The sequence below is a fragment of the Urtica dioica genome, chromosome 5 (assembly GCF_054948205.1).
Source record: "Urtica dioica subsp. dioica isolate 48M chromosome 5, U.dioica_male_clone48M_v1_H2, whole genome shotgun sequence".
Lineage (NCBI taxonomy): Eukaryota > Viridiplantae > Streptophyta > Magnoliopsida > Rosales > Urticaceae > Urtica > Urtica dioica.
The window spans coordinates 35,624,236-35,648,088 of NC_142760.1; the positions used below are offsets into that span (position 1 = coordinate 35,624,236).

Below are 23,853 nucleotides of genomic sequence, written 5' to 3' on the forward strand. Positions count from 1 at the left end.
TTCTAAATGGCGTTCAACATGAAGAAGTGTTCACCTACCAGCCTGAGGGATATGTTGATCCGAACAAGCCAGAGCATGTTTGCAAGTTTCACAAGGCATTGTACGGCCTCAAATAAGCACCACGCGCGTGGTACGAGCAACTCAACCTGGCCTTGCTTTCTTAGGGTTTCATCAACTTGGTATCAGATACATCACTATTCATATACAAGCAAGGATTAACATGCATATACTTGCTTGTATATGTGGATGATATTGTGGTCACCATGAACAGTCCACAACTCATAGCCAAGGCAATCCAAGACTTGGACAAATCGTTCAAGTTAAAGAGTCTAGGCTCAATCAGTTTCTTCCTTGGCTTTGAGGCATGCAGAGATGAGACTGGTCTAAGTCTAACACAGAGGAAGTACCTGCGTGATCTACTAGCCAAGACAAATATGAATGGAGCAAATTCATGCCCTACCTCCATGTGTTCAAGTACAAAGCTGTACAAAGGTGATGGAGATCCCTTTGACCAACTCTCACTGTATATAAGCACCATAGGCTCATTACATTACCTGACGAAGACAAGGCCAGAAATTTCTTTTGTCGTGAACAAGTTGAGCCAATTCTTGCAAGCTCCCACAGTCAAACATTGGGCAACGTGCAAGTGACTCCTTCGATACCTGGCTTGCACACCATCTCAAGGCATGCGCTTCACATCAGCTCGGCGTCTCACACTAACTGCATTTTTTTATGCTGACTGGGCCTCAAACGTCGACAACAGGCATTCAATGAGTGGACTATGTGTTTTTCTTGGACCTAATCTAATATCCTGGTCGTCAAAGAAGCAGGACATCGTAGCTCGCAGCTCCATTGAGTCAGAGTATCGAGCACTAGCTTCAGTCACAAGCGAGATCATCTGACTGGAGTCTCTCTTTTCTAAACTCGGCATCAAACTAGAACCTGGTCCAGCGGTGATATGGTGCGACAACATGGGTGCGGGTTCACTAGCTGCAAATCTTGTGTTCCACGCACGCGCTAAACACATAGAAATAGACGTCCATTTTAGACGTGAGAAGGTCGTCAGTAATGTCGTCGAAGTCAGATACATTCCTACAATAGAGCAAGTCGCTGATATTTTTACAAAGGCCCTAACTATACTCAAGTTCGACTTTCTCTCGTCCAAACTAAATATGATCACAAACCATGTCTAGTTTGAGGGGGCGTATTAAGTGTATACTGTTGGATATAGTTTGTTAGTAATGGACGACTCAGATTAGAGTTCATCACTTGTATTTATACCAAATAGTTAGAGTGCAATCACTCAATCAAGTCAATACAATCAAATCAGTTTTGAGTCATTTCTCTCTCTCTCTCTCTCTCTCTCTTGTTATTTCTGTTAGGAGACCTTATAATTATTAATGGTGTATATGAATTACTATTGCATGGAAACTACATCAGATGTATATCCGTTAATTGTTGATAATATATAATTCGTCACATATGTGTGTATTCGTGCGCAACCTCGTACATATGGTGTCGAGTCAATGAAAATATATTATATGCTTATTTTTCAATAATCAGAAAAGGAACAGCTTATGTTACTTAATTAGACGTTTCCAGGCTGTAATATATAAATAAATATTATTTAGTTTAAGGTCATGTAAATTATAATGATGTATTTTATACATATATGAACTAACATATCATTTTTTTTTTACTTTTTGTTTTGTATTTTTCTGATTCGCAGATGTATATACTTCGTTGAAATCTTCTGTGAATCTAGAGTCCTGAGAATCATCAAGCAGTTGACTTATATTAATTGTGTTCGTAAGTGAATTTCTTATTTAATATAAATTGTGGTTTAATTTATTAAACATATATATCTGATAAGTCTCTTCATCCGATATAGTACTAAGAGTCGAGAAAGAGATTATTTGGGACTTTGGCTAGATCTACAGTCTTCAGATTCAGGTCAGGCATACTTTTATTAGCTGATCCTCTTATATATTAGCATTAACTATAAATGTTGTCGTGCCATTTGAGTTAGATATATGTTTTCTTTAATACATTATTATGAAAAAAATTACACGTGGTAAGCCACTAGAAAAGATTATAAGACATTTAAAGTTTTAAGATAATAAATAAAGGACGCTTTAGCTTACTAGACTTTTTAAAACTTAGAATCGTGAAACAACCAACGTTTTAGTAATATTTGATAATTAGCCAATCTTTGATGTAATAAGACATAATTATACTTATTGTTCCTACTAATTCTTTGTAAAAAATAAAATAAATTAATTTTTTTTATCTATAACTAAATACTCTCTCTCTCTCTCTCTCTCTCTCTCTCTCTCTCTCTCTCTCTCTCTCTCTTCATTACATTTTTAGCCATAACGAAAGTTGAAAAAAAAAAAACAGCATCGCAGTTAATAGTCGATAATAACTGTTAATATGTTTCTACCAGAAATCTATTAACAGTATACCAACTATTAGTTAAAGCAAAAACCTATTAACAGTTACTAACGACTATTAACTACGTTTTTTTTTTTTATATTTTTGATCTTTGTACATGGTTAAAAAATGTGACGAGAGAGAGAGAGAAAGAATGAACGTGAAAATAGCGAGAGAGAGAGAGAGAGAGAGAGAGAGAGATACGAGATCCTAATAATTAGGGATTTCGAATAATAATTTAGACTATATTAATTTCGAAAATAAATTATACTAACTAATCAATAAGGTAAAAATGGTATAAACAATGTGCCACATAAGCAAAATGGTTAGAAATAAAAAAAAAAATCATAAACGTTTGACAAAATAAAATTCTTAAGTTTGAATAGGCTATCAGTTACAAATCTCATAAATAAAGTTGTCTATTTTAATTTTAATGATGATGTGACAATTAATTTTAAATATTACACACCGATTCTATAATATATATATATATATATATATATATATATATATATATATATATATATATAAACTAATAGCCAAGACATTAACCTTCGAATTTAAGTTTCTGAAGTTATGAGTGGATAAAACCATTTTTGTTAGTCGATTTGATTTGTTTTCGTGCATAAGTTATTTTCCTTGATTTCTGTGAGATTTTGAAATTAAGAAAAATGAAATATGGGCGGTTATTTTTTTTATTTTTCTTTTTTATTCTATTGAATTTTGTCAAATATATTTAATTTGTTTTGGTTAATACTTATTTTGCAATATACACAATATATTGGCTATTTCACAAAATATGATTTTCAAATTTACTATTTAAAATAGAGTTCCCTAACTATTATAACTAGATTTTCCGGCATCATAACCGTACGTAGATATATTTTGCAATCGTACAAGGATGTAGCTAGCTATGAATTTAGAAATTCTTTTACTTTGAGTTATAAAATTATTGGGAAGCGAATTAAAGTAAGTTTTTTTTATGCAATCTATAAATTAAGAGAAACTGTCATTTAAATCCCTTGAGTTTTATCAAATGTTGTATCTAAAATGAGTTTTCAAGTCTATCAGAATCATTCTCACAATTTCTTGTTTATCATTAAATTAACCCATCTGTTTTACAAAGTTATCTTTTATAATAAATTTTATTCCACCTTTACATGTAAAATTACCAAAAGAACATAAATTATGGGTGTAGTTTATCCCCTAATATCGTTATTCATGAAATTCAACTACATTTAGTATCTTTTCACTCCGTGTTTATAGCTCATTGATCTTTATAAATTCATACGAATAGGAGATGTTACAGTTGAAAATAGGATTGCCTTTTCATAAAAAAAAAAAAAAAGAGTTGCTTAGGTCAGACAATATAGATTTAGTCTAAAAATTGACGTATATTATGCAAAACAGCTACGAGTGCCGAGTTTTCAAAGTTCAGGGATTACAAAATAAAATATAGGGATCGCCAAAACCCGAAAAATCCAGTGCCAAATATACCTATATTAAATCACAGACATATCATACGAAGCACATGTACGTTGTCTGTTGTGGTTGTCATGCCCACTACACTACATATTTTGTTCTTCAACTGCTATGTTTGAAATAAAACACGTCCCTTGTAATCTGTTACAAATAAGATATCACTTTAAATACTACTAGGGCAATTTATGTAACTTCAAGGAGTAATCAAATAGTCTAAGCTCTATAATAGAGAATTTCAATGGTGCAGGGAATATTGTATTGGGAAGTCATGGAGATTGTTTTGTCAGTTGTTATCCCTATTGTGCAATGCGCATCGCCTCATGTAGCCAAGCGATGGCAACACCACAGAGACATGAAAAAGAACATGGGCGCTCTGAGAGACGCCTCGGAGAAACTCAACAGCCGAAAAGCAGATCTAAAGACGAGACTCGAAACTGAGGTCGTCCCCGGAGAATCCGAGGAGGTAGAGGAAGTCAAACTCTGGCTGAAGCGTGTGGAAAATATTATCTGCGAAATAGAAAAACTTGGAAACAAAGCAGCGGGGGTCAAATTCTTATCACAGGCAGGGATGGGGAAAAGAGTTGAAGAAATGGTACCGGAAGTGGTCGGACTGTATGAAGAAGGAGTCGAATTACGAGAAGGCAGTTTGGTCAGGAAGCTAGAGCAGCGTGGAAAGGCGAAGCCGACATCAGCAGCGATATTTGGAAGTGAAACTACGAGGGAGAAGACAAAGAGCAAGATCTTGGGGTTCTTGGTTGATGAGAAATCAGTGAGGATCGGAGTTCATGGCATGGGAGGGGTCGGTAAGACAACAATGCTTGAACATATCCATAACGGCCTATTGAAACCGGGGGACAAGATTGGAAGCAAGTTTCACAAGGTGATCTGGATCACGGCATCAAAGGCATCCGGTGTCAGAGGTTTACAAGATAAAATCGGTTTTGAGCTTGAGTTAGGTCCCGATGTTTTACAAGACAAGGACGGCAAAGAAATTAGGGCCAAGGTGTTGTTAAGAGAGTTCAACATGCCCAAAAACAAGAGGTTTGTGCTCATCATCGATGATATGTGGGAAGATTACCCTCTGGAAAAGATCGGAGTCCCCAACCCAACCGTGGAAAACGGGTGTAAATTAGTAATCACGACTCGGTCTCGCGATGTTTGTAGCCTGATGGAATGTGGTGAGATAATAGAGATGGGACTTCTATCAAAGCAAGAGGCAGTGGAGTTGTTCTTGGATAAGGTCGGAAAAAGAGTGGCCACGGATCCAAGACTTAGTGAAATAGTCAAGCAGGTCACTGCAGAATGTGCAGGTCTTCCTCTCGCAATTGTCACAGTGGCTGGGTGCTTGAGAGACAAAATGGACTTGAGAGAGTGGGAGGTTTCGCTGACAGAGCTCAGGGACGCCACATCTTCCATATCGAAAAAATTTACAAGAATTTTGAGGTTCAGTTATGATCGTTTGAAAGATGAAAGCCTCAAAGAGTGTCTTCTGCACTGTGCGTTATACCCCGAAGACCATCTGATCGATAGAAACATGTTGATTGACCAGTTGATCATAACCCAAGGAAGTGTTGAGGAAGTTAGGACGAGGAAACATAAGATGGACAAGTTTCATGTCATGTTGAACGAGCTCGTGCGTAATTGCATGTTGATAGAAGCGGTTAACGACATTCAAGAGAGATGTGTGAAACTCCACGACTCAATGAGGGATATGGCGATACAGATCATGCGCGAGAATCCTTCTCGGTTCATGGTGGGGGAGGCGGGGGTAGAGAAATGGGACGAGCAACTGGAGAAGGTTTCATTGATGGGAAACAATGGAATCGGGGTTAACGAGTCCCCAAAGTGTCCAAGACTATCGACATTAATTATCAATGTAAACGGGCTGAAAATCATCTTTAAAGATTTCTTTACAAGAATGAAGGGACTACGTGTTCTTGATCTATCCGGCACAAGAATACAAACCCTGCCCGGTTCTGTCTCTTATTTGGAAAATCTCACCATGTTGTTGCTTAGAAATTGTACGGCATTGACGTGCGTACCAGATCTGTCGGAATTGAGGAACTTGATAAGGCTTGACATGCTCAACGCACGCATCACCGAATTTCCTCGAGGCTTACAAAAGTTGGCTAAATTGATGTATCTTGACTTAGGTGGTGTCAAGGTTAAGTGTTACCCGAAAAGGCTTTTGTCCGACCTCTCCGATCTCCGGTACCTCTCGATTGTGCTGCCGTGCAGCGCAGAACTAGAGAGCGCAGAAGAGTTGACGACTTTAAAGAAGCTAGAGACTCTAAAAGTCGAGTTCATGAAATACACCTTGTTTAACGCGTATTTTAGGTCGGCGACGGAGCATGTGCGTGATTTAAGATTTCAAGTGGGATACCTCCCGTCACTAGATGAAGCTCCGAACTCCGCGCTATTGTTCTGCGGCCCGCGATCAGAGGATGAGGGCCTTCATGATCTCCCGATAACGATTCCCGAAACTGTTGAGAGCCTCACTGTGCTTTGCTGTTTCATTGCAGAAACTTTGTGTCGTTTCACATCCATCAAAAACATAACGAATCTGCAGATTCTCAATATCAGGGCGTGCGACATTGAGTACATGCTTTATTATTCTCCATCCATGTTTCCTCTGCTCGGAAACATCAAGGAGTTGGAACTTCAATTGTTGCCAAACCTACATGCGTTAGTCGGTCCTGCGAGAGATGGCACGGGCTCTTCTCCACCGCTGCCACTCGGTGCATTTTCCGCTCTCAGGAAACTGACTCTCGATGAGTGTCAAAAATTGAAGACATTATTTGTAGTTAACAAAGAGGCCTCGTTGCCGAGTCTGGAAGAGATCACCGTCAAGGACTGCGAGGAGTTGGAGGAAATAATATCATATGAAAACAAAGATGCAATAATAATGAATCTTCCCCGTCTGAAGAGCATCATCTTAATCAATTTGCCCAAATTGAAGGTCGCTAAGTTCGTTGCAGATTCCTTGTCGCATGCTATGATACGTAAATGTCCAGAGTTGGAGGAGGTCGCCTCTTCTCTTCGACCTTTCATTGGCATCGACTTGGATCTTTGAAGGTCGTTGGAAAGAGAGCATATGTTATTCTAAGCCTTTGAAACATCCTCATAATTCTTTTTTGCATCATTGAATGTTGTTTGATTTTTTTTTACACGTTTTCTTGTTGAATTATTATTTTACGTTTAAGTATATTAACTCTAAATTGTAAACCTTCTCTATTAAATAAGCATAAATGTGCACGTTGTTTGTCCAATTGGAATATAATTTCCTGTCTGCTCCATATTGGAATAGACTAAGAAACCATGTATGTTATGTTCTTTTGGTTCCCCTGGTTCGTCTCTGCTGCGGTTCAATCCTCGACGATCTACACATGCGAGGATAAATTAGATTGGTGTTTGAGGAACCTGATTGAGTCACCGATGAATGCCGAAGCTCTCTGAAGGGGCGAATATGGTTCAAAAACATTATTATCAATTTTTTAAAAAAATTGAAACTTTGGCTATATTGCTAATCAATTAGTTTCAAATGTCTATTTTGTATAATTTTTCCTTTTATAAAGGGTGTGTAAGATATAAATATACAAATATGGAAAAAAGTATATTATTTTGGGCTCAAAATTCGGGGGTCAAAATTTTAATTTTTAAAGTTAGCTCCACTTTGCTTCTGAATACTCGCTTGAATAATTATAGAAGCAAAAGGACAAGGATAAGTATGGTTTGTTCTCATGACTGAACTTGTACTTCTAAGGTGATACAATATCCACAGAATTCAAGGAAAAAGACAGAGTTGAAACATATAGAGATATTCATGTTGAGAGTATGGTTCACCCGAATGAGCTCTACACAATTAATCCACAGAAGCCTTTGCTCTGCTGGGTTATGGAACAACAATAAGAAAAAAGTACTAAATTAAATTAAATTAAATTATGGAATTCAACAACTCAGTTGATCAGCATTTTGGCTGAACTAGGTTAGTTTTGACAGCATCTTCATAAGTAATCCAATTATATTGAGGTGCGTATCTTAATATCTCGAAAAGAGTCCAATTGCTTTCCAGTCTCGTCACAGAAAATCAATAATACACCAGTTCTGTTATACTTGCACAAAAATGAGCATTTGGAATGGATGGATGAAAAATCCTTATGCCCGGAAGACAAAAATAATCAAGGTCGTTGAATCATATGATTTTAGAGATTCAACGGCCCAAAAAATAGCTTCTGAATCTTTTTAAAATATTTTACATTTTCTAATTTTTTTTTTCGAAATGCAGACTGAATGGTTTCTATTGGAATTGAAGGGTTTGTTTTTGTAATTGGTTTAACTGAGTGTTTAGTTGTTGTTTAGTTGTTAGCGGTTGTTTTCTTTTGTTGTAAGCAATCTTTAAATAGATTGTTACTTTACTTTTTTGTCCTTGTCTTAATATGTTAGTTAAGGGTAGTTTTGTACTTTGTCAAATCTGTACTTTTAAATTGGGTCTTCGTTCCCAATTCGAATTAATGAAATCAGTTCTTTTCTTGAGTTTGAATTTCGTTCATCTTCTTCTTCTCTGAAACTCTCTCTAGGGTTTCGATCGTATTATGGTATCAGAGCAATTCTCCGCGAATCAATCCTGATCGGAACTCAGTGACAACCTAAAATCCTTTCTTCTCCGTCTCTTTCCTTTCGTTCTTTTGGCAAAATGTCGAGCGATGGAATCTTGGCAGGAGAGCTCTCTGCGAGTGGAGTTACATCTCGGAAAACCTCGATCGACGATGTCGTTGATCCTTTTTTCTTGCATCACACTGATTCACCAGGAATGGTCTTGGTTACACAGCAGATGAATGGCGAGAATTACCAATCTTGGAGCCGATCGATGAGGATGGCTCTTCAAATCAAGAACAAGCTAGGGTTCATTGATGGATCAATTTCGAAGCCTGACGGTTCTAATCTTAGTCATCTGAATTCCTGGACGCGCAACAACAACATCGTCATCGCGTGGATTCTTAATTCCTGCTCTAAAGAAATTGCCTCCAGTGTTACCTATGGGGACTCAGCCATGGACATCTGGAAAGATCTTCAAGAGAGGTACGAACAGAGCAACGGGCCTAGGATCTTCGAACTCAGGCGAGAAATTATGAGTCTCACGCAGGATCAGATGACTGTTGGCGTCTACTACACAAAGCTCAAGATTCTTTGGGAAGAATTGAGTAATTACAAACCACCGTGTACCTGCACATGTGGAGGATCAAAGGATTTGGTCAATTTCATCAACGGCGAATATGTGATGAAATTTCTCATGGGGCTGAATGACGCTTTCAACACCGTTCGTGGCCAAATCTTACTCATGGATCCTCTTCCACCTATCAACAAAGTTTTCTCTATGGTGTGCCAAGATGAGAAACAGCGTTCCGTGAGTTCTGATAATTCTGCACCAGAACAGTCAAATCCGATGGCAATGGCGGTCAATGATGAGAGGAAATCCAACAAGAGAGACAAGCTCGTGTGCACACACTGCAAGATGACAGGGCACACTGTTGACAAGTGCTACAAACTCCATGGATTTCCGCCTGGTTACAAGCCAAAGCCAAGAAATCAGGCTAATCTTGCAGAAGGAACTCTCAACGTTCAAGAAGACAAGCCAGAGGTCAAGACCAACCCTGCACAGAATTTGACCAATGAACAGATTCATCAGATCATCAGCATGCTCTCCAATCAGCTCATGAGTCCAATGAATCCTGAAGGTCATACCAACATCAACCTGACATCTGCCAACCCAGGTTTATGCTGTTTAAATACAGACTCAGGTTGTGTCTCTAATTTTAGCACTCGTTGGATTCTTGATTCTGGAGCCTCAAGGCATATTTGCACTAATAAATCTCTTTTCCATGACATGAAGAAATTGTATAACTCAACTGTTACCTTACCTAACCATTCAGTTATACCGGTTTTTTTATTGTGGTGATATCTACATTAGTAAAGATCTTGTGCTCAAGAATGCCTTATTTCTTCCTGATTTTAAGTTCAATTTAATGTCAGTGCATTGCTTGACGCACAATCCATCTATCACTGTTTCCTTTACACAAGATTACGCTGATATACAGGACATGAAGACTGGGAAAATGATTGGCAAGGGTAGAGCACAAGAAGGGCTGTATGTGGTCACAGAGGAGGCTTCATGTCCTATCAATGTTATCTCTGCACACATATGGCACCACAGGCTTGGCCACTTGTCCTATAAGCGTCTAGAGTCTATTAAACATAAACTGTCCTATATACCTAGCAATAAGTCTGATCTTTGTTACATATGTCCTCTTGCTAAGCAAAGGAGATTACCTTTTCAGAATAACAATAGATTGTCTGAGAACATTTTCGATCTTGTCCATTGTGATATTTGGGGACCATATTCAGTCACCTCATACAATGGTTTTCGTTTTTTTTCTTACCTTGGTTGATGACTGTAGCAGATTTTGTTGGATTTATCTCATGAAAAATAAGTCTGATGTTCACAAGATAATTCCTCGTTTTTGCTCTATGATCACTAACCATTTTTCTTGCACTGTCAAACACTTCAGATCCGATAATGCCAAGGAGCTTATATTTTCTGACTTTTTCTCTAAAATGGGGATTCTGCATCAATTTTCATGTGTTGAGACTCCACAACAAAATTCTGTTGTGGAGAGGAAACATCAACACTTGTTGAATGTAGCTAGATCTCTATATTTTCAATCTCAAATTCCTATTGCCTATTGGTCTGATTGTGTCATGACAGCGGTGTATCTCATCAATAGAACACCTACTCCTCTTTTATCTCATAAGTGTCCTTATGAAGTTCTTTTCAAAAAGGAAGTTGATTACAATTTCTTGAGAGTTTTTGGGTGCTTAACGTTTGCTTCTACTTTACAGGCTCATCGTACTAAGTTCCAACCAAGGGCAAGGAAGTGTGTCTTCATTGGATACACACCTGGTGTAAAAGGATATAAATTACTTGACTTGACCACTCGAGATATTTTTATATCTCGAGATGTGGTTTTTCATGAAATTTTTTTTCCTTTTCACAATATTAAATCTGATTTTGCCCCAGCTGATCCTTTTCCTGACATAGTGTTTCCTTTACCTGATCTTCATTTGTCAGGTACTATGCCAGCAGATCATGTTCAGGACACTAGAGATGAGTCTCCAACAAGTAATGATAAAGCCTCCAGCACAAATATGGATTCAAGGACTACAGATCAACAATCAAACCCTGTTGAGACTACATCTGATAACCCTGGTGATGCTATCATACCCTTTAGGCGTTCAAACAGACAGAGAGCACCACCAACACGCTTGAGTGACTACCATTGCAATGTGACTTGTGCGAAATCAGGTGCTAAAGCTCCATCCCCACATCACATTTCTAAGTATTGTGCATATCAACATTTTTCTGCCAATTTTCAGACTTTTGTTTTATCAGTTTCTAGTCATTACCAGCCTCAATATTACCATCAAGCACGCCAACATGCTAATTGGAGAGAGGCAATGAGAGCAGAACTAGAGGCTATGGAAGAAAATAGAACTTGGTCTATTGTTGATCTACCAAGTGGTAAAAAGCCTATTGGTTGTAGATGGGTTTACACTAACAAATTTAATGCAGATGGTTCTCTTGCTCGCAACAAAGCACGTTTGGTGGCAAAAGGTTATAACCAAGTAGAGGGAGTCGATTTTATTGACACCTTCTCTCCGGTAGCAAAATTGACCACTATCAAAGTGTTATTGGCTTTATCTGCCACACATAATTGGATTCTGGCTCAATTAGATATAAATAATGCTTTTTTGAATGGTGAGCTGTTTGAAGAGGTCTATATGGATGTGCCTTTAGGTTATGATATTCAGGGGGAGCAAGGAAAAGGTCATGCCAAGAGGGTTTGCAAGCTTCATAAGTCAATTTATGGACTTAAGCAGGCGTCCCGGCAGTGGAATATTACATTCACAAAGGCTATACTTTCTTTTGGTTTTACTCAATCCAGGTGTGATAACTCCTTATTTACGCGTGGCTCAAATGAAAAATTGGTTATAATACTGCTTTATGTAGATGATATCATCATTGCAGGACCAAGTCTAACTGCTATAGCTGAGACCAAAACCTTTTTACATTCTCAGTTTAAGTTGAGGGACTTAGGGCCTCTGAAGTTTTTCCTTGGAATGGAAATTGCAAAATCTGATCTTGGCATTGTGTTGAGTCAACGCCAGTATGCCTTACAAATTTTAGATGATTATGGGTTCCTAGACTCTATGCCTGTGTCTACACCTATGAACCCACGTGTATCCTTGAACTCAAGTGATGGTGTTTTGTTAGATGACATAACCCATTATCGTCGCTTGATAGGAAGACTTTTGTATTTGACTATTTCAAGGCCTGATATAACCTTTGCTGTTAATGCTTTGAGTCAATACTTACAGGCTCCACGTGCTCTGCACTTACAGGCTGTGCATCATTTGTTGCGATACATTAAGGGAAATCCAGGTCAAGGATTGATGTTTCCAGCACAGTCGTCTACACAGCTCAGAGGCTTTTTCGATGCTGATTGGGGTGGATGCTTGGATTCTAGGAGATCTGTGTCTGGATATTGCGTGTTCATAGGAGACTCCCTGGTCGCGTGGAAGTCGAAGAAGCAGAGCACAGTTTCTAGGTCTTCGGCCGAGGCAGAATACAGAGCCTTGGCAGCGGCGACCAGTGAGCTTGTGTGGTTGCAACAACTGTTGAAGGATTTTCAGGTCAATTTGACTGGTCCAACAGTTTTGTTTTGCGATAACCAAGCAGCTGTGTATATAGCTTCGAACCCTGCATTTCATGAACGGACGAAACATATAGAGATAGATCTTTACTTTGTCCGGGATCATGTGCAACGCGGTGATGTGAAGCTTTTACCAGTCCGGTCTCAACATCAGTTGGCCGATATATTTACAAAGCCTCTTCCAGCTCCGATGCTGAAGTCTTTTACGTCCAAGCTGACTCTCATGGACATTTATCGTCCAGCTTGAGGGGGAGTATTGGAATTGAAGGGTTTGTTTTTGTAATTGGTTTAACTGAGTGTTTAGTCGTTGTTTAGTTGTTAGCGGTTGTTTTCTTTTGTTGTAAGCAATCTTTAAATAGATTGTTACTTTACTTTTTTGTCCTTGTCTTAATATGTTAGTTAAGGGTAGTTTTGTACTTTGTCAAATCTGTACTTTTAAATTGGGTCTTCGTTCCCAATTCGAATTAATGAAATCAGTTCTTTTCTTGAGTTTGAATTTCGTTCATCTTCTTCTTCTCTGAAACTCTCTCTAGGGTTTCGATCGTATTAGTTTCCGTCCATTTGTCTTGTAAGGCTTTGACTGCTTTGTTTGAACTACCAACAAATGAAATGGAATTATCTTTTCACTGAGACCTCATAATCAAGAAACAAAGCTCATCATTTCCTTCACCCTGTCGAAATAAACAGACGCTGTAATGATTCAGTAACAAAATCAGTCATATTCAGCTGCTTTAATTTTCGAAATCGATCTAGTCACAATCAATACAAACGTTACAGAGTCAGCAATGTCTGATTCAAAATATCGCGATATCGTTTTTTGAAGAGTCGGGGTAAAATATCAGCTATAATTGTTATCATTTTATAAATATCGTTAAAATATCGATGATATATCGACAAAATATCGATATTTTTAGTAGTTAAAAAATCCAAAATATCGACAAAATATCGTCCGAATTTGAATTTTATTTAATAAAAGAAAATAAGCAATTCATTATTTGCTTATTTTATTTTATTTTAATTTTCTTTATTTTTTATTTATTATTTCTTACTCTTTATATCTTTTACTTATTGATTTTACTTACTATTATTAATATTTCTTTATTTATATTTTATAATACATATAAATATATATATATATATATATATGACAATACCTATTTATATGTAAAATAAAAAATCCAGCTTTTGAATATATATATATATATATATATATATATATATATTCCTATATTTTTTTAATTTTTTTAAATTATATTTTGTTATAAAAATTTTATCGATATATTGATCGGTAGTCGATATATCATCGGTACCATCAGTATTAAAATTGTTATTGAATATCCATCGATAATCGATATTTCAGTAAAATCATAACTTCGGTACCGATACCGATAAAAGAAAAAGGAGTCTCATTCTCTCATCCTAAATTTTCCAATCAAAGCAACAAAATTTCTCTCTCAGAAGTGAATTAACAAAAGTCCTCAATAGAATGACTCAAGCACATTACAGTCGATTCCAATTAGGACTTATGCATATATAAATATATATTAGTGGACTCACATGCGAGTAGTTATGAACGATCCTGAGCAACCTAATGAGCTTATTGCGTTAATCATCCGGTCAACGACCCTCTCATAGCTGCGCTCTCTCTTTCCCTGAATGGGAGCTAAACCCGATCATCCGGAAAGAAATCGACGGGAATAAGACCACACACATCACACAATTAATTTATCAATCCGTCGATCGTGCACATCTAAGAACCTAAAAGCATGAATGAATGCGTTAAGACTACTAAGGGCGCGGAACCTTTTCTTTTATAGTAGTCAACACTCTGGAAGTCAAATTAGGTTTTCCTTACCCATTCATACCAGAAAATATATGTAGAAGGTCTTCCGCAAATCATTCTTGAGTAACAAAAAACTTACAAAAAATACAGCTATGCGCATAATGACCAAGATGTCTTAAATATACTGGAGCATGTTGCAAGACATTTTTCGAAACAAACTTGGACTAAAAAATAAGCCAACAACAGAGAACAACTAACTCGTGTAATTTGTGGTTGTTCTCGGTTATTCTGTTTGTTAATTGTAATTTGAATGATAGTAGCATTTTCCAATATGATTGTCTATAAAACTAAACTCATTATTTAGTTAAATAGGTTAGTATAGTTGCAATATTTATTATAAGAATTTTCTTAAAAACGAAAAAATCAGTGACAAAATCTGCTAAATTATAATCTTTATCATATTGGTGGCCAAAATATTAACAATGCATTATAAAGTTAATTTTGTAGATTAATATGTATTAAATAGGTTTGTCTCTAATTTACTATTTCAATTTAATTTTTGTTAAATAATTTTATTTTTTAAGTTCTTAAGCAAATGAGATATCATGCAACAACCAGGGGTTGGTCTGTGTGTATTTAGTTGTTGATCTTTCTTAATTGTAGTTGTTCTCGTTTAAGGATTTTGAGGATTTTATTGAAGATGAAATATAAGTGACAAAGTCATATTAGTCCTAAAGTGTAATCTATATTGAATATGTGGCCAAAATATTAAAAAAAAAATATTAATAATACCCTAAAAAGTTATATGTATATTAATATGAGATTTTTAATCTTTTTAAAAGCGAGATTAAAATTCTAATAGTTTATTACCTTATTTGGATTTGCCCTACTTGCCGGTCCGTAGATTATATTAATTATGTTTGGTAATTTTGAGGATTAGTTTTCTTGAAACCAGGGTTAAATACTTTAATAGTTTATTATCTTGTTTGGTGTGGCTTCTATATCCAACTTATTTTGATTAGGTTTGATGTTTCGGAAGGTTTGAATATTTCGTGTTTGTGTGATTTTATAAACAATTGATTTTTTTGAAAACGGGATTAAAATTTTATAAGATTTATTGTCTTTTATGGATTTTCTTGTCAATCTGTAGCTTTATCTTGAATTGGATTGCTTGCACTTTTTTTTTTTTTTTGGTTTGATAGACGATTAATTTATTTGAAAAGTGGGATTACAAATTTTGACAGCTAATATTGTATTATTTGAATTTGCTTGTCGATTCATAGCTTATTTTGATTAGGTTTAATGATATTGAATGTTTAATTTTCGTGTTTGCATGATTTAAAAAGAGAATTAATGTTTTTGTAAGTATGATTATACGTTTTGATGTCAAAGCCAAATTACAAAAAAGTGTATCGTTCCAGAATTGCCTATCTTGTAATAGGTTATAAAAGCTTGTTATAACTTATAATTGGTTAATTTTCATGTATTTTTCTTACTTAAAAAGGGTCAGTTTGTTCAAAATTTTATTTTTAACACACGACTAGTAAATCCTGTATAAGTCTGATTATCGTATGTAAATTAAATTATGTACAGCTCTAACTGCCTACAGTTAAGAACGAATAATATTTTATTGTTCAAATATGTGTGTGTCCACGACCTCATACATGTGGATGCACATGGAATGTTGACTTTCTTTATGAAAACTGCAGGTAGTCTTGATCCTAAAATCTAATAGTTATAGGTTTAACTCGGGGATATTAATTTAATTTGCAAAAAAATAATTTTTAATAGTATGAACGGATGGACCCGATGTGCACGATATCTGAAGAGTTTTAAGAAAGTCAATACTCTATGTAAAACAACTCCCTTAGTGATCTTTTAGAGCTTTGATTTTTGATAAGGCCCAAGCTAATGCAGAACGCCTTGATCTAGCGAGTTTCGCGAAGCCCGAAGGCAAGCATCTCCAGACAAAGGTTACCGACGAGCAAATGGCCATTTGTCTTGGTTGAGGCGCGGATCGAGCGCATTGGTAAGATGAGGGGAAGGACTCGTCATGTGACAATAAAGAGGCGAGAACGTTGTCTTTACAAGGATGCGAGGCTGCCAAGCTATGTGAGGTCATAAGGCAAAGAATCTGCTAGGAAGGCTTCGTGAGGCGGGGTTGCGAGATGCCCTTCCTAGGAGGTATTGTGCTAAGCGGGATCTTTGAGAGTTGAGCGATAGAGGGCTTTGCGAGCGATGAGTGTTGCAATTTATATTGCGAGGTCATGTTGAGGGATTCTTTACGTCAATCATAGCAAAATTGTGGATTTTTCTTGGATGAGATGGGCTTTTTTAGTGGGGCTTTTGTAGCGTGTAGATAAACGAGCACCTTTAATTCTAACACCAAAATATTAATTCTATTTTGTGGATCAACATCCACAAAAACATATGTGACAATAATGGACCGACCCGAGATGTCACGTTATCTATAGAAGTTGTAATTTCATTTCTAAATTGGATACGAGAGAGCTGTGACTATGAAAGGGCGAACGCTATATACAATGACACTGAAAGAGTTTAAGGAAATTCGACGAAAACGAGGAGGCCAATGTGATTGTTTATAGGTGTATTTGTTGGGCTTGAGAGGGCCATGACTATGAAAGGGACTAACTTGATGCAATGACTTTAGTCTTGATCTTCTCTTTGCCCGAAAGCTGGTTCTAAGTCTAATCTCTAGTGTTAGAAAGAAAGTCGAAAAGAGAGAATTTCGATATACTTTCTCTAAATTGAAAGCCAGTTATCTTAAAAATAGTTGACGGGCCGGGTATTTATATAACAAAATATTAGGTAATTAGTCAACTAAAACGTTTGGAATTGCTATATAGTCAATGTTGTAAGAACTTATTGCACATACTAAATGTTTTCTAACAACATGAACACGTTAAAGCGGAAGCGAAAAGGATCAATTTACCTACGGCCATTGTTGTGTTTTCCGGCGAGTTTTGGACTCCGACTCCAGCGAATTATTTCAAGGTTTTTCTAAGCTCTCGCTCTCACCCCGAGATGGTGTTGGTTTTCTGAATGTGTGAATGAGCTTAGGGATCCCAAAATTGTCATATTTATAGGCTCCAAACCATCAATGTAGAATGTTAAGATCCCATAATCGTGGGATTACGATTTGATTTCTGACATGAATATGAGCACGATTTGATAATAATCAATGAGTTAATTATCATATGGAAAAATTGAATGAAATAGCCAATTTAAACTATGACTTTTGCAAAATAGCCATAGTTTCATTAGGTATAGCAAAATAGCCAATTGAGAGTACTACGACTTTTAATCCTGCCTTGATTAATTTTAATCCAGCCTTCATAAAGCTTACATTCTGTCTTTATAGTTCGTGGGATTAAATTTAATCCAACCTAGATTAATCTTACTTTGGCTAGTTTGCTTATAGTTGACAAACTATGGCTATTTTGCAAAAGTTTAAGTTCTATTTGGCTATATAGCCGTTTGACCCTTATCATATATATATATGGACCATAATGAGGGAAGATTATTTCCATATTTGTTCCTTTATTATGTTTAAGAAAAAAAATCCTTACATTCTCCCACTTGGTCCATATATAACCTAATGCTCACCTCAAAATAAACAAAATATATGAATCATGGCGATAGGTTCTCTATGAACGAGTGTTATCTTCCATGTATTATGATATATTTAGTCTCTCAACTCAATAACCTTTTATTCTTTAGTGAATAAACCATATGTTTATTTTAGGTCCACTTCAAACGATATTTCTCGATAAATTAAAATGAATGTGCACAACCATATGAGAAAATATCTAACTGAATAAGAGTTTTATGCAAACAAATGTATCGCATAATTAAAGATTATATCATGGAACCAAGTCCCATTATTTCTAAATGATCCTTGAATTTATTTAGTGGCACGCCTTTAGTCAAGAATCGGTTATCATCAACTCAGCGCTAATGTGTTGGATGACAACTTTAGTATCTTAACACATTCTATTATGGCTATATAATTTATGTCGGTGTGCTTCCTTCGATTTTCATTTTTGTTATTCTTAGCCGTAAATACATCAGCTGAATTGTCCCAGTACAACTTTAGTGGCCTAGAAATATAGTCGACAACTCTAAGCCCATATATGAAACTCATCAACCAAACACCATGTGATGTAGCTTAAAAACAATATACGAACTCAGCCTCCATAGTGAAAGTAGTAGTCAATGTCTGCTTTGTGCTTCTCCAAGATACGGCTCCGCCAACGAGCATAAAAACATATCCTGAAGTGGGTTTTCTTGAATCCATGCAGCCAGCGAAGTCAGCGTCAGAGTAGCCAACCACCTCCAATTCATCGGTCCGTCTGAACATAAGCATGTAGTTCTTTGTTCCTTGAATGTATCTCATAACCTTCTTTGTAGCTTTCCAATGGTCAAAACCTGGATTACTTTGATATCTACTCAATACTCCAACAACATATGCAATGACAGGCCTGGTACAAACCTGAGCGTACATAAGGCTTCTTACAGCGGAAGCATATAAGCATATGGAATATCCTTCATTTTTTCCCGTTCAAGGTCATTTTTTAGACATCGATCCAAGATGAACTTGTCACCCTTCACAATAGGTGCTATACTTGGTGAACAATCTTTCATTCGAAATCTCTCTAGAACTTTGTTGATATAGGTCTCTTGTGACAAACCCAAAATGCCTCATGATCTTTCCCTATGAATCTTAATGCCATGACGTAAGATGCCTCACCCATATCTTTCATATCAAAGTTTTTTGAGAAATTGTTTCACTAATATAGCATTCCATTATCATTAGTCGCAAGTAAAATATCATCCACATATAAAACAAGGAAGCATATCTTACTCACACTAACCTTTTGGTATATACATTGATCCATGATGTTATCTTCAAAACCGAATGAAGTGATAACATCATGGAACTTTAAATACCATTGGCGGGAGGCTTGTTTCAAACTGTAAATGGATTTATTAAGCTTGCAGACTAAAAGCTCACCATCATTAGAGGAGAATTCTTTAGGTTATTTCATATAAACCTCTTCCTCTAGATCTCCGTTAAGGAATATCGTTTTCACATCCATTTGATGTAACTAAAAATCAGAGTGAGCTACCAATGCTATAATTATGCGAAGATAATATTTCTTTGATACACGAGAAAATGTATCTGTGTAATCGATTCGTTCTCTTTGAGTAAACCCTTTGGCTACAAGTCTTGCATTATGTCTCTCGATATTGCCTTGTCAGTCTTTCTTTGTCTTAAAGACCCATTTGCATCCAATGGTTTTTACACCATCAGGCAACTCGACGAGATCCCCGACTTGATTAGTTGCCATAGAGTTCATCTCCTCAATCATGGCCTTGTGTCATAAGTAAGATTCTTTAGAACTTACAACTTGTGAAAAACGTTTCAGGATCATTCTCGGCTCCAACGTTGCAGTTCATTTCTTGCAAATAGACTTCATAATCACTAGGTATTGCTGATCTTCTAACTCTAGTAGATCTTCTTAATGTTACTTCATCATTTTTTTGAGGATCTTATTGTTCAATCGGTTGTTCGATTGGTTGTTCAACATGATCTTGATCAGCAACTTGATCTAAATGATCAGCATTATTAGCTTGTGGAATTTCAATTGCTGGTTGTCTTACACACGATTGAGCTTTGAGGAGTGTGTACAATAATCAGTCTATCACTTGAACTAGAAGGTTGAGCTTCATTGTGATCAAATGCAGAGACTGAGTCATGCAGTTGGTCACTCCCACTAATCAAGTCATTCTCAATAAATTTTGCATTTTTTGATTGCACGATCTTATTACTGTGAGATGGACAGTAGAATCTATAACCTTTAGACTTCTTGGAATACCCAATGAAATACTCACTAATAGTAATTTCTTTTCTTGTGGATAATAAATTCTCACTTCGGACGGGCATCTCCAAACGCGTATATGTCACAAACTGGGTTTCCAACCTTTGAATAACTCAAAAAGCGTCTTTAAAACAACCTTGGTTGGAACTCAGTTTAATATATACATCGTCGTCTTTAGTGCTCATGTCCACAAGAATTGAGGAAGTTTTGTGTTACTCCTCATACTTCTCACCATGTCCATTAAAGTTCGGTTTCTTCTTTTTGATACATCATTCTGGTCTGGAGTACCAGGCATAGTGTATTGGGTAACAATCCCATGTTTTTGAAGAAACTTCGCAAATGGCCCATGTGCTTGTCCATTCTCACTGTATCTACCATAATACTCTCCCCCTCTATCTGATCTCATTATCTTGATTTTGTTTACCACATTATTTCTATACTTCGGCCTTAAAAAACTTTAAAGGCGTCTAAAGCTTCGTCTTTAGAACGAAGTAAATAGAGATACATAAATCGTGAGAAATCATCTATGAAGGTGATAAAGTATTTTGGACTACTTGCATCCATGTCAGGACAATAAATGCATGTATGTATGATTTCTAAAAATTCAGTACTTCTCTTTACACCTTTTTTTAGACATGTTGGTTCGCTTTCCCTTAATGCAATCCATACAAGTCTCAAAGTCAGTAAAATCAAGAGCACTAAGTACTCATTCGTCCACCAACCTTTTAATTCTCAAAATGGAGATATGTCTCAATCTCTGGTGCCACAGTAGAGAATAATTTTCATTCATAATACAATGCTTCAGCCCAGCAGTGACATTCAAATAGTTATAAGCAATGTCATTTTTCAATGTAAAAGACCATCAGACAATGTACCATAACCAACAATTTCGGATTTATTTAATAATGTAAAACCAGTATCCGAAAAGTCAAACCAAATGGCACAAGTCTTGAAACTGAAATTAAATTTACTGAACTAGGAACATAAACGGTATTTTCCAAATGCAAAATAAAGCCCCTACTTAACACCAATTGCAAGAACCGATAATCTCCACATGTGAGCTCATCCTGCTCCTTGAATGGATATATTGCTCACTTCCCACTGGCTTTCGTAGGTTTTTTAAACCCTGCAAGGTATTTGAAACATGGATTGTAGAACCAGAGTCAATCCACCAAGTATTATGACCAACATTCGTTAGATTTGATTCATAACATACAAACGAAAGTTGAATACCTTTATCAGACATACTTTTTGAGCTTAGAGCATTCTTTCTTCATGTGTCCTTTCTGCTTGCAAAAGAAACACTTTGCTCTTTTCTAATGTTCTTATTGCCCTTTTGAACTTTAAAGGTTTCCGACGTGTTAACTTCCAAGACCTTTGTTTGAAATGCAATATATTCATCATGCGCGTGATAAGTGCATTTGCAAAATCTTTATGTGAAGTGACAAAATTTTCGTCCATTGCTTTCAATAAAAGACCAATTGCGTTATATTGCTCAAGGGAAGCCCAAATCCCAGCAGATACTTTGTTCCTTATGAGCATGATGCAGGGGCGATTAAAACGCTCCCCCACTTTTCATAAAGATCAACCTAATCTGGGGTACTCACATTAGTGATTGCAGGTGGCTTTAACTTTATAACTTCATTTAGTATATCCATCCATCCTAAATGAAGGATGAGCTCCTTATGACAAAATTTAATATTGTCACTCTTGAGCTTGGGAACATCACAATTCACATCAGAGTAACTAAGAGGTTGACTAGCTTCAATTTATAGAAATTAAACATGCTTATTAAAATTTGTTTCGAAGAAAATAAATATATCATGTTTTTATTCAATGAATCTAGAGACATAAAACTTGCATGTGGGCTAAAGTTTTAATTCTATTAGATTCACACGATCATGATAAAACTATCAAACTATATACATTTTCCTAATACCTGTGGATTAATTAGTAAATATAATTTGATATTTTATCCTAATTAATCATACAGATATTACAAAATTCATGTGGGTTGATTTCATAATATATAATATGACTAACCAAAACTATTGTTTTATGTGATCTTAACTCTAAATATACAATCTAATTTAATTAAAGATGTTGTGGCTACTCTATAATTGATTAAGATCATATAAATCACTAAACAATATTACAAAAACTAAATAATATTGTGCTAATCATCAATTTACTAAATATTATATGCACATTGCAAACAATAATAATAATAAATATCATGCATCAACTTTATTTTATTTTTTTTTCCACATAATATGATTATGAATTATGCATCAATTCACAATCTGTACTAAATTTTAAAGGAAAATGACATCAACTAGTAGTAACTTTGATATTTTGAACTAAAATAATAGCAACTATGTTTTTGGACCATTTTACTAGTAACTATAGACTTATATATCTACAATTGTTAATTGTAGACTTGTAAGTCTACAGTTTATGACAACTGTATATTTTCATGTCTACTGTTACTAGTAAAAGTGTCCAAAAACATAGTTGCTACTATTTTAGTCCAAATTATCAAAATTGCTAGTTGAGACCATTTCCCGCCAATGAAACAATCAGACCCAAAGAAAATAGAAAACGTCAACAAAAATATGATAGGGGCCGAATATAACGACAAAACGGAGAAAAATCACCAATATTCCTGAAACGACGCAAACGACGTCAAATGTCAAATGACGTGTCCTATCCTATCGTCTTCAACCTCTAGATGGGTTATGACGACCCGGTTGAGACCCGTTTCAAGATCCGACTCGTTCTCACTCATGTCAACACCGAATTAAGCGATTCAAAAGCCAAAAGAATCACAAAATAATTTTCCAAAAGATTTTCATAATTATTTTTATGTTTTAACGTAAAAAAAAAAACAAAAACTTATAAACACCCAAGAACATAGAATTTTTCAAAAAACAATGCAGAGGTTATGTGAAGCTCTGATACCAAATGTAAGAACTTATTACACATACTAAAGGTGTTCTAACAACATGAACACGTTAAAGCGGAAGCGAAAATGATCGGTTTATCTCCGGCCATTGTTGTGTTTTCCGGCGAGTTTTGGACTCCGACTCCGGCGAGTTATATATTTCAAGGTTCTTCTAAGCTCTCGCTCTCACCCCGAGATGGTGTTGGTTTTCGAAATGTTGAGTGAGCTTAGGGACCCCGAAACCGTCATATTTATAGGCTTCAAACCATCAATGGAGAATACTACGATCCCATCATCGTGGGATTACGATTTGATTTTCGGCATTAATATGAACGTGATTTGACAAGAATTAATGAGTTAATTATCATACATATGGACCATAATGAGGAAAGATTATTTTCATATTTATTCCTCTAATAATATATATATATATATATATATATATATATATATATATATATTACCTCGTTGGGCCAAATACGCTTGAATAATAATATATATATTACCTCTAACTATATATATTTTATGGTTATGTCTCCA

At 35.9% G+C, this 23,853-nt stretch overlaps 2 protein-coding genes across 2 annotated transcripts; both read left to right on the forward strand.

Moving 5' to 3' along the window:
- Positions 1-263: 263 nt before the first annotated feature.
- On the forward strand, positions 264-6,988 carry LOC149398132 (disease resistance protein RPS5-like). Its single transcript, XM_089614464.1, has 3 exons — positions 264-523; positions 1,730-1,805; positions 4,163-6,988. Exons 1-3 carry the CDS (start codon positions 264-266, stop codon positions 6,986-6,988), a joined length of 3,162 nt encoding a protein of 1,053 aa, XP_089470590.1.
- A 1,620-nt stretch (positions 6,989-8,608) lies between these two features.
- Positions 8,609-12,930, forward strand: LOC149398133 (uncharacterized). The gene is made up of 7 exons (XM_089614465.1): positions 8,609-9,686; positions 9,946-10,060; positions 10,482-10,611; positions 10,813-10,873; positions 10,991-11,275; positions 11,363-11,811; positions 12,049-12,930. Exons 1-7 carry the CDS (start codon positions 8,609-8,611, stop codon positions 12,928-12,930), a joined length of 3,000 nt encoding a protein of 999 aa, XP_089470591.1.
- The last annotated feature ends 10,923 nt before the right edge of the window (positions 12,931-23,853 follow it).